Below are 12,437 nucleotides of genomic sequence, written 5' to 3' on the forward strand. Positions count from 1 at the left end.
GTAATGCAAGACAAGCATGTACATGTTGTGTTGGTGCAACTGTAATGCAAGACAAGCATGTATATCATGTTATGTTGGTGCAACTGTAATGCAAGACAAGCATGTATATGTTATGTTTGTGCAACTGTGAAGCAAGACAAGCATGTACATGTTATGTTGGTTCAACTGTAATGCAAGACAAGCATGTATATCATGTTATGTTGGTGCAACTGTAATGCAAGACAAGCATGTTTATGTTATGTTGGTGCAACTGTGATGCAAGACAAGCATGTACATGTTATGTTGGTGCAACTGTAATGCAAGACTAGCATGTATATCATGTTATGTTGGTGCAACTGTAATGCAAGACAAGCATGTACATGTTATGTTGGTGCAACTGTGATGCAAGACAAGCATGTACATGTTATGTTGGTGCAACTGTAATGCAAGACTAGTGTGTATATCATGTTATGTTGGTGCAACTGTAATGCAAGACAAGCATGTACATGTTGTGTTGGTGCAACTGTGATGCAAGACAAGCATGTACATGTTATGTTGGTGCACTGTAATGCAAAACTAGCATGTATATCATGTTGTGTTGGTGCAACTGTGATGCAAGACAAGCATGTATATCATGTTATGTTGGTGCAACTGTAATGCAAGACAAGCATGTATATCATGTTATGTTGGTGCAACTGTAATGCAAGACAAGCGTGTATATCATGTTATGTTGGTGCAACTGTAATGCAAGACAAGCATGTATATCATGGTATGTTGGTGCAACTGTAATGTAAGGCAAGCGTGTATATCATGTTATGTTGGTGCAACTGTGATGCAAGACAAGCATGTATATCATGTTATGTTGGTGCAACTGTAATGCAAGACAAGCATGTATATCATGTTATGTTGGTGCAACTGTGATGCAAGACAAGCATGTATATCATGTTATGTTGGTGCAACTGTGATGCAAGACAAGCATGTATATCATGTTATGTTGGTGCAACTGTGATGCAAGACAAGCATGTATATGTTATGTTGGTGCAACTGTAATGCAAGACTAGCATGTATATCATGTTATGTTGGTGCAACTGTGATGCAAGACAAGCATGTATATCATGTTATGTTGGTGCAACTGTGATGCAAGGCAAGCATGTATATCATGTTATGTTGGTGCAACTGTAATGCAAGACAAGCATGTATATGTTATGTTGGAGCAACTGTAATGCAAGACAAGCATGTATATCATGTTGTGTTGGTGCAAGTGTTGACTGTCGGTATGCATGACGGTCTTGTTACAGGGGGCGTCAGGTAGCCTAGTGGTTAAAGCTGAAGACCCTGGTTTGATTCCGGACATGGGTACAATGTGTCAAGCCTGTTTCTGGTGTCCCCCGCTGTGATATTGCTGGAATATTGCTAAAAGCGGCGCAAAACCATACTCACTCACTCACTCTTGTTACAGGTCATGTGGGATGAGAAGTTTCCAGAGCACGGGGAATTGGCCGATTTGTTCGGCTTTAGAAATGCCAGTTTAAAAGGCAGTGTGCAGTATTTTGGTGAGTTGGACTGTCTTAAACAGGTGAATTTTTATAGTAAACGGGAGGAACAGTGTTCTGGTCTAAGTTGTATTTTACAAGTCAGTTACGGGTAAACAGAAGCACTGGTAATTATAATTTCAAATGATTCTTTAATTGTTGTGCATTGTTAACAAAGCATGTTTTATGAGCAAATTTGTTAATCTCAATTATGACAAACATGATGTATCCTCTCTCAAGAAAATTTGTTTGTAAAGAATTGAAGTCAACACCTTTTGCTTTTACGCTGGTATAATCTTAAAAAACTTGTAACTTTGTAAATCTGCATGGCGTAAACATGTGCGCCCCACTTTTGACATTTGTACCTCCAGAAAGGAAAAGACATTGAAGTCAATTCTTGTAAGTACATCTGTCACCTGTAACCTCACAGACCTGAATTTGAAGACAATTATACAAAATCAGTGAAATCGTTCAGCGCAACACAAGCCACACCCACGTTATTATCGCCCAATAAGGAAACAGTAGTATATATTTTCTTAACGTTCATGGAAACATAAACACCAAAATATTGCTTGGTTAGCCAGTCAAATGTCAAAGAATCACTTTTGCTTTTTGTTTATCGTCCATTTTTGAAATGAATGTTTTTTGTTTCACAGAACAAATGGCCAAAGCTCTGAGAAAAATAGATCTGGTCTATCCTGATTCTGTGAGTATAGCATTTAAGGATAGGATATTTGTCATATTAGTTGGTGTTCCAAGTACTAAATATATCTTTTAAACACATAAAGTGTTCCTCAAAATTCAGGGAAAAAAAATTGTCCACGGATTTTACAAAAAAAACCACCAGAAAATATTTCCTCTTGACCATCTAGGTGAGCTGAATAAAAATGTGTTGTAGGTACAAAATAGATTGTTGTCCTGAAGGGCTGACTGAAGAAACATCCTATTTAATACACCTAGCTGGGGTCTCCAATATTTGATTCATATGGATCTTGTTGTGCTTTCAGAGTCATGTGATCGTGCTAGAGGAAGAGCTGCTGTTAGCTCCCAACTTCCTACATTTTATGTCTCACTTCCTCCCCGTGCTGGATGCTGATGACAGCCTCATGGGCGTGTCAGCCTGGAACTATAACGGTGGGTAGCAATCAACATACAGCAGTGGGTGGGGTCAAAGTCAACATACAGCAGTGAGTGGGGTCATAGTCAACATACAGCAGTGGGTGGGTGGGTCATAGTCAACATACAGCAGTGGGTGGGTCATAGTCAACATACAGCAGTGGGTGGGTCATAGTCAACATACAGCAGTGGGTGGAGTCAACATACAGCAGTGGGTGGGGTCATAGTCAACATACAGCAGTGGGTGGAGTCAACATACAGCAGTGGGTGGGTGGGTCATAGTCAACATACAGCAGTGGGTGGGTCATAGTCAACATACAGCAGTGGGTGGGTCATAGTCAACATACAGCAGTGGGTGGAGTCAACATACAGCAGTGGGTGGGGTCATAGTCAACATACAGCAGTGGGTGGGTGGGTCATAGTCAACATACAGCAGTGGGTGGGTCATAGTCAACATACAGCAGCGAGTGGGGTCATAGTCAACATACAGCAGTGGGTGGGTGGGTCATAGTCAACATACAGCAGTGGGTGGGTGGGTCATAGTCAACATACAGCAGTGGGTGGGTGGGTCATAGTCAACATACAGCAGTGGGTGGGTGGGTCATAGTCAACATACAGCAGTGGGTGGGGTCAACATACAGCAGTGGGTGGGTCATAGTCAACATACAGCAGTGAGTAGGTGGGTCATAGTCAACATACAGCAGTGAGTGGGGTCATAGTCAACATACAGCAGTGGGTGGGGTCAACATACAGCAGTGGGTGGGTCATAGTCAACATACAGCAGTGGGTGGGGTCAACATACAGCAGTGGGTGGAGTCAACATACAGCAGTGGGTGGGGTGACAGTCAACATACAGAAGTGGATGGGGTCATCATACAGCAGTGGGTGGGGTCAACATACAGCAGTGGGTGGGTCATAGTCAACATACAGCAGTGGGTGGGTCAACATACAGCAGTGGGTGGAGTCAACATACAGCAGTGGATGGGGTCAACATGCAGCAGTGGGTGGGTCACAGTCAACATACAGCAGTGGGTGGGTCAACATACAGCAGTGGGTGGGGTCAACATACAGCAGTGGGTGGGTCAACATACAGCAGTGGGTGGGGTCAACATGCAGCAGTGGGTGGGTCACAGTCAACATACAGCAGTGGGTGGGGTCAACATACAGCAGTGGGTGGGGTCAACATACAGCAGTGGGTGGAGTCACAGTCAACATACAGCAGTGGGTGGGGTCAACATGCAGCAGTGGGTGGGTCACAGTCAACATACAGCAGTGGGTCATAGTCAACATACAGCAGTGGGTGGAGTCACAGTCAACATACAGCAGTGGGTGGGGTCAACATGCAGCAGTGGGTGGGTCACAGTCAACATAGAGCAGTGGGTCATAGTCAACATACAGCAGTGGGTGGGGTCAACATACAGCAGTGGGTGGGTCACAGTCAACATACAGCAGTGGGTGGGGTCAACATACAGCAGTGGGTGGGTCATAGTCAACATACAGCAGTGGGTGGGTCAACATACAGCAGTGGGTGGAGTCACAGTCAACATACAGCAGTGGGTGGGGTCAACATACAGCAGTGGGTGGAGTCACAGTCAACATACAGCAGTGGGTGGAGTCACAGTCAACATACAGCAGTGGGTGGAGTCACAGTCAACATGCAGAAGTGGGTGGGTCACAGTCAACATACAGAAGTGGGTGGAGTCACAGTCAACATACAGCAGTGGGTGGGTCACAGTCAACATACAGAAGTGGGTGGGGTCAACATACAGAAGTGGGTGGGGTCAGCATACAGCAGTGGGTGGGTCATAGTCAACATACAGCAGTGGGTGGGGTCAACATGCAGCAGTGGGTGGAGTCACAGTCAACATACAGCAGTGGGTGGAGTCACAGTCAACATACAGCAGTGGGTGGGGTCATAGTCAACATACAGCAGTGGGTGGGTCATAGTCAACATACAGCAGTGGGTGGGGTCACAGTCAATACATGGCAGTGGGTGGGGTCACAGTCAACACATGGCAGTGGGTGGGGTCACAGTCAACACATGGCAGTGGGTGGGGTCACAGTCAATATACAGCAGTGGGTGGGGCCACAGTCAACATACAGCAGTGGGTGGGTCATAGTCAACATACAGCAGTGGGTGGGGTCACAGTCAATACATGGCAGTGGGTGGGGTCACAGTCAATACATGGCAGTGGGTGGGGTCACAGTCAACACATGGCAGTGGGTGGGGTCACAGTCAACACATGGCAGTGGGTGGGGTCACAGTCAATATACAGCAGTGGGTGGGGTCACAGTCAATACATGGCAGTGGGTGGGGTCACAGTCAATACAAGGCAGTGGGTGGGGTCACATTCAACATACAGCAGTGGGTGGTGTCACAGTCAATACATGGCAGTGGGTGGGGTCACAGTCAACATAGAGCAGTGGGTGGGGTCACAGTCAAACACATGGCAGTGGGTGGGGTCACAACATTATTTACATCTACTAAACGTGGCAGTTTAAAAGCAAGCATTTTGCTCTTATGCCCTGCTTAATTGCAGACATTGCAGACATGAATAAATATATTTCTTATTGTTTTCAGGTTTTGAGAAGTTGTCGGGGAATAAGAATCTCATCTATAGGGTAGAGGAATTCCCTGGGCTTGGATTCCTTCTGAAAAGCAAACCATTTTTGAAAATACTCACGTCATCCATACACAAGTGTTGTAAAGACAGGTGAGAGTCTATGCTGATGTCATGTAAACAACAAATTCTGTATTGATCATGTGTATGCAGGACAGGAAGGTCCCCTGTATAACTACTGTCTTTGTGGTGTGTGCAGGACAGAAAGGTCCCCTGTATAACAACTGTCTGTGTGGTGTGTGCAGGACAGGAAGGTCCCCTGTATAACAACTGTCTGTGTGATGTGTGCAGGACAGGAAGGTCCCCTGTATAACAACTGTCTGTGTGATGTATGCAGGACAGGAAGGTCCCCTTTATAACAACTGTCTGTGTGATGTGTGCAGGACAGGAAGGTCCCCTGTATAACAACTGTCTGTGTGATGTGTGCAGGACAGGAAGGTCCCCTGTATAACTACTGTCTGTGTGATGTGTGCAGGACAGGAAGGTCCCCTGTATAACTACTGTCTGTGTGGTGTGTGCAGGACAGGAAGGTCCCCTGTATAACTACTGTCTGTGTGATGTATGCAGGACAGGAAGGTCCCCTGTATAACTACTGTCTGTGTGATGTGTGCAGGACAGGAAGGTCCCCTGTATAACAACTGTCTGTGTGATGTGTGCAGGACAGGAAGGTCCCCTGTATAACTACTGTCTGTGTGATGTATGCAGGACAGGAAGGTCCCCTGTATAACAACTGTCTGTGTGATGTGTGCAGGACAGGAAGGTCCCCTGTATAACAACTGTCTGTGAGATGCATGCAGGACAGGAAGGTCCCCTGTATAACAACTGTCTGTGTGATGCGTGCAGGACAGGGAAGTCCCCTGTATAACTACTGTCTGTGTGGTGTATGCAGGACAGGGAAGTCCCCTGTATAACAACTGTCTGTGTGATGTGTGCAGGACAGGGAAGTCCCCTGTATAACAACTGTCTGTGTGATGGGTGCAGGGCAGGAAGGTCCCCTGTATAACTACTGTCTGTGTGATGGGTGCAGGACAGGAAGGTCCCCTGTATAACAACTGTCTGTGTGATGTGTGCAGGACAGGAAGGTCCCCTGTATAACTACTGTCTGTGTGGTGTGTGCAGGACAAGAAGGTCCCCTGTATAACTACTGTCTGTGTGATGTGTGCAGGACAGGAAGGTCCCCTGTATAACAACTGTCTGTGTGATGTGTGCAGGACAGGAAGCTCCACTTTATAACAACTGTCTGTGTGATGTGTGCAGGACAGGAAGGCCCCCTTTATAACAACTGTCTGTGTGATGCGTGCAGGACAGGAAGGCCCCCTTTATAACAACTGTCTGTGTGATGCGTGCAGGACAGGAAGGTCCCCTGTATAACAGCTGTCTGTGAGATGCATGCAGGACAAGAAGGCCCCCCTGTATAACAACTGTCTGTGTGATGTGTGCAGGACAGGAAGGTCCCCTGTATAACAACTGTCTGTGTGATGCGTGCAGGACAGGAAGGTCCCCTGTATAACAACTGTCTGTGTGATGTGTGCAGGACAGGAAGGTCCCCTGTATACCTACTGTCTGTGTGATGCGTGCAGGACAGGATAGCCCCCTGTATAACAACTGTCTGTGAGATGCATGCAGGACAAGAAGGCCCCCCTGTATAACAACTGTCTGTGTGATGTGTGCAGGACAGGAAGGTCCCCTGTATAACAACTGTCTGTGTGATGTGTGCAGGACAGGAAGCTCCCCTGTATAACAACTGTCTGTGTGGTGTGTGCAGGACAGGAAGGTCCCCTGTATAACAACTGTCTGTGTGGTGTGTGCAGGACAGGAAGCTCCCCTGTATAACAACTGTCTGTGTGGTGTGTGCAGGACAGGAAGGTCCCCTTTATAACAACTGTCTGTGTGATGCGTGCAGGACAGGAAGGACCCCTGTATAACAACTGTCTGTGTGATGCGTGCAGGACAGGAAGGTCCCCTGTATAACAACTGTCTGTGTGATGCGTGCAGGACAGGAAGGTCCCCTGTATAACAACTGTCTGTGAGATGCATGCAGGACAAGAAGGCCCCCCTGTATAACAACTGTCTGTGTGATGTGTGCAGGACAGGAAGGTCCCCTGTATAACAACTGTCTGTGAGATACATGCAGGACAAGAAGGCCCCCCTGTATAACAACTGTCTGTGTGATGTGTGCAGGACAGGAAGGTCCCCTGTATACCTACTGTCTGTGTGATGTGTGCAGGACAGGAAGGCCCCCTGTATACCTACTGTCTGTGTGATGTGTACAGGACAGGAAGGTCCCCTGTATAACAACTGTCTGTGTGATGTGTGCAGGACAGGAAGGTCCCCTGTATAACAACTGTCTGTGTGGTGCGTGCAGGACAGGAAGGTCCCCTGTATAACAACTGTCTGTGTGATGCATGCAGGACAGGAAGGTCCCCTGTATAACAACTGTCTGTGAGATGCATGCAGGACAGGAAGGAAGGACCCCTGTATAACAACTGTCTGTGTGATGCATGCAGGACAAGAAGGTCCCCTGTATAACTACTGTCTGTGTGATGTGTGAAGGACAGGAAAGTCCCCTGTATAACAACTGTCTGTGTGATGCGTGCAGGACAGGAAGGTCCCCTTTATAACAACTGTCTGTGTGATGTGTGCAGGACAGGAAGGTCCCCTGTATAACAACTGTCTGTGTGGTGTGTGCAGGACAGGAACCTCCCTTGTTTAACTACTGTCTGTGTGGTGTGTGCAGGACAGGAAGCTCCCTTTTTTAACAACTGTCTGTGTGATATGTGCAGGGCTTGGGCAGGGTGGCGGCTGAGCGTGGACTACAAAGGAGAAATCCTTGTCCCAGACATGTCCCGGGTCTTCAGACAGCCGTATCAAGGAGCCGACACAAGTAAAGAGCTGGTGACACAGTTGTTTGGAAAACCCAGAACAACGCTTCTGTAAGTATATTCATTGTATGTACACTTATATAGAACAGATGTGAAACAGATCTGTATAAATTTGAAAGATAGTGTTACCTCTTGGAAGAAGAAGACACCAATGTTGTGATGATGTCTCATTTTTATCCCCCGGTATATGATGCGGTGGGATGGTTATCTCCCATTAGTTACAGATCCCATTTATCACACACCTCTATATTCCTTTGGTAACATAGGGTAGACCAGTCAGTGCCTGCAGCCATGACCTATGTTGTTTTAAGGTACAGTGATCCCTCGCTATTGTGCTCTTCGATAAAGCGCTACCTCGGTTACTACGCGCGGTAAGGCATGGCTCCCAAAATTTATGTACACTTTTAATACTGAGAGTTTTACACAGACATGATTGTATTGTTGTTCGTTGTTCATTTGCACATAACGCTTCTCATTGCATAATCAACCGTTTATTGCTGAATGGAGTTCTAATAATCTGTTTGAAAACATCTGCGGCAAGTCCTGGAAATATGATTGTTCTACTAGTTAACTTTTCACACTATACATCCTTTGATCTTAGAAACGCATGCATGCTATAAAAGAGAACCACAAGCGAGGTTTATAATTTTATTTAGTGGGCAATCCAATTTTAGGCGACACTGTCAACTCACATGTAGTTGCTGTCACAACGCGGCGGTCATTCCTTTTGATTCGGATCAAGTAACCGTATCAAACCAATAAATCTGGCTTGAATGTGTATCTATATTTGTATGAATGTGTATGAATGTACAGTGTAGGTGACAAATGGGATGCGTGACTTATGGGAGGATACCGGTGGGATATAGTCAATGGCTCTTCTGTTTCCGGAGAACAACTTGAAAATGTTGAAGACTTTTCATCCAAAGCTGGTCCATGTACTAACCATGTCCTGAAGTGGTGCCTTTTGCTCTTTAGGAATTTTTCAAAATTTGATTTTTCCCTGTTTCCATGGAAACAAGTTTGACTTAGCTGAATCGGAGGATGTTGTCGTTTGTGCAGCAAACTAAAAAGAACTAAAAAGAATTATTCAACATTTCTAATTCAAACTTGTAGTAATCAGGGGCTGAAGCGGTGCCTAATGCTATATTGGACTTTTAGAAGAAATTTTCTTTTTCTTGTTTCAGTTGCAATAAGTTTGACTTTGACTCTGTTCATAGTGGTGTGTTTGTCTGGACCATTTCTGTAAGAGTATTTGGTATTCTGTACACACACAAAGGCCAGGTTGTCAAATGCCTTTTGTTATTTAGGGATTTGTAGGATTGATATTTGTTCCATTTCCATGGCAACATGTTTAACTTTGACTCTGTTCATAGTAGTGTGTTTGTCCGGACCATATCTCTAAAAGTAACGGGTATTCTTTCATGAAACTGTGCACACACAAAGACCAGGGTGTCAACTGCCTTTTGCTATTTAGTGATTTTTAGAATTTATATTTGTTCCATTTCCATGGCAACAAGTTTGACTTTGACTCTGTTCATTTTGGTGTGCACCTGACATGGAAATACAAAGTTTCGGGTCCCAATTCCATGGTTTTGATTTTGACAGCTCAATAACTACTCTTGTATACGGGCAGACAGATTATATAGAAATTCTCTCATCAAGTTGTACTTAAAGTAACAGTCAGGTGATTTGTCATCTTCTGATGACTCTAATTTGTTTTTCCCATGACTGTACTGATGATGAAGACATAAGATGAATAGCAGCTTATCCTGATGTGACCGGACAGACAGACAACACTGTGAAAGCAATGATGTTGAAATTTCTGTGTGTCCAAAATCATGCGCACCATGGATTTAGATCAAACAATTCAGGCATATGATTTTGTCATCCTTTATATGTAAGCATCTGTAACTGTGGTACTTTGTTTTTGGCTTGGTTCTAAATTTCTGTGTCAAGTGCCAACATATTCTTCAAACATGACATTCACTCAATAAAATGGGAGCTTATAATAACGATAGGTCTTCACCAACCCATGCTTGTCGTAAAAAGCGACAAGCTTGTTGAAAGAGGCGACTAACGGGATCGGGTGGTCAGGCTCGCTGACTTGGTTGACGAATGTCATCGATCCCAATTGCGTGGATCTATGCTGATGATATTAATCACTGTATTGTCTGGTCCAGACTTGATTATTTAAAGACCGCAGTCATGTAGCTGGAATATTGCTGAGTGCGGCGATAAAAAACAAACCAACCAGCTTAAAACAAGTTATAAATAAAACCAAATTTATCTTTAAGTAAGTGCAATCAAACTAAGTTATTGCTAGTACTGATGAGTCATGTAAAATGTCTAAGTAATTTTTAAGTAATTTGACACTTACTAAGGGGGCATCAATTTGATTTGATGGATGCTCCCCTCAGTAAAACTATAACATTGTTCTTTATGCTTCTAAGTCATTAACTTCCATACTTTCTATTACTGATGTCAGTTCAGTAATATAAGTATACACTCAGTGTTCTAAAACATACATTTGTACAATGGGTTAAACATGATAATGCATTTGAATGTAATATATTACAAGGTCCTTTTGAGAACATTTTTTGGTTTGATAGTATGTCTTTTAAGGTTGAAAGCTGTCTTGTATTTCCATCCATTTCGGTTGACTTGTGTAATGAATGTTTGCCATAGGAGCCACAATAAGAAAATGCTGCAGCATCACCTTGACAATCCTGATTCAGAAACTGCCGGCTTGTTTTAGAAATGTATCAAGGAAAAGGTCCTCCAGTCTTGTGTGCAACAAGTCTATCAACTGTTAAGCTGAGCTCCATCCAAGTAGTGGCAGGTCACTCTAACAATCAAGCTCCTTCCCAGCATGTGACACCTTTGTTACACTCTCGGTAACATCGCTGCCATCAGTGTGAGCGTGGCCATTACAAGAATCTTGAAATTTGCCCTCTCATCCCAAATGTAGTCATGTTCATGCTTTTGTTTATGTGTTTGGGAATGCCATCATAGTTCATTTTGAAAAGGTTTACGACTGACCATGTTATCCAGATGAATTTACTTTGTTGTTTGTATGAATAAATTGGTTCGAGGTTGCAGACTAATGGAAAATCAACCAACTTCTCCCTTACATTCCTACTTTATCGATTACATGATAGTTTTAATGAAATAGAAATTCAAATTGACAAACAAAAAAAGAAATTTAGCAGGGGTAAGTGTATTAGGCAACACGACAGTTGTCACTTGTTTGTAAACATAACGGACAATCGGCTGCGAGTTCAACTCCAAGCATGGTTGTGGTCATCTATCACAGTAGGAGTTTTGACTGGTAGCGATAGTATAGAGAGCTCTGCAAATGGGATATTGCTGTGAGGAGCTTGGTACAACACTATACAAAGGCAGATAACTCTCAGTGATTTTGACACACTAATCTGTTCATAGGTCAATGACTTGGACCCGAGAAATGTAATAAGTCAATGGTAAAAGTCAGTAAGTCTAAAAGTTTCAAAATGACGAACCATAAGAATTCGATGCAAAGACATACGCAGCTCAGAATTTTAATTACGAGTTATAATGGCTATGCATTGTTGTACACTGAAAGGCAAAAGAAACGTCACTTCTGAAAATACTGATAAAAATTTAACAGACACTGGCAGTTACATGTTCTGTGGTCAATAAACTCCTTTAACGTTCTACTGCTTCTTTTTGTTGCCTTAAAGTCCATTTAACAATTGAGGTTAAAATGGAGTGCTTTGCCCAAACGCAGCCTACAAAAGTGCAATGGGACTCAGTTGCGAAAAGTCTTGTCAAAAACATGATGCATGTGCATATCGTGGATGGTATGGGTATAAAAGACACCCAAAACTGTTAAGCTGGCTTTCGTTTTTTCGATTCATCAGCCATGCCAAGATTATCAGGAAATGAGAGACAACAAGCGATTGGAAGACGCAAGCAGGCCAGAGTGCACAGGTCGTTGCAAATGCATTCAATGTCAACATTAGAACGATATATCGTTTGCAACATCGCCACAACACAGCCAACACCACCGACGACGGACCGTGTAGTGGTCGTCCTAGAGTCACCACTCCCAGACAAGACCGGTTCATGACACGCCAACATCTGCAAAACCGATTCTGAATGGCCACTGAAACAGCTCGGCAAACCATTTGCAACCACCAGCATGCCTCAGTGATCGTACAGTCCGACGTCGCCTAACTACCAACAACATCTCGTGCCACCGTCCTGCTTGTGTACCCATCCTATCCTGAGAGATTGTCACCAACAGGCCCAACTGCAATGGGCCAGGC

At 44.2% G+C, this 12,437-nt stretch overlaps 1 protein-coding gene across 2 annotated transcripts in view; it reads left to right on the forward strand.

Moving 5' to 3' along the window:
• The window catches only part of LOC124134055 (protein O-linked-mannose beta-1,2-N-acetylglucosaminyltransferase 1-like), a 49,867-nt gene that overhangs the window by 20,651 nt on the left and 16,779 nt on the right, over nt 1-12,437 (forward strand). For both annotated transcript variants that reach the window (XM_046498693.2, XM_046498683.2), the window contains exons 19-23: nt 1,439-1,532; nt 2,168-2,217; nt 2,519-2,645; nt 5,209-5,341; nt 8,032-8,181. In XM_046498693.2, coding sequence (XP_046354649.1) covers nt 1,439-1,532; nt 2,168-2,217; nt 2,519-2,645; nt 5,209-5,341; nt 8,032-8,181 — 554 coding nt within the window. The remainder of the gene's footprint in view (nt 1-1,438; nt 1,533-2,167; nt 2,218-2,518; nt 2,646-5,208; nt 5,342-8,031; nt 8,182-12,437) is intronic.

The sequence above is a fragment of the Haliotis rufescens genome, unplaced genomic scaffold, assembly GCF_023055435.1.
Source record: "Haliotis rufescens isolate VD_foot unplaced genomic scaffold, xgHalRufe1.0.p SCAF_16, whole genome shotgun sequence".
NCBI lineage: Eukaryota > Metazoa > Mollusca > Gastropoda > Lepetellida > Haliotidae > Haliotis > Haliotis rufescens.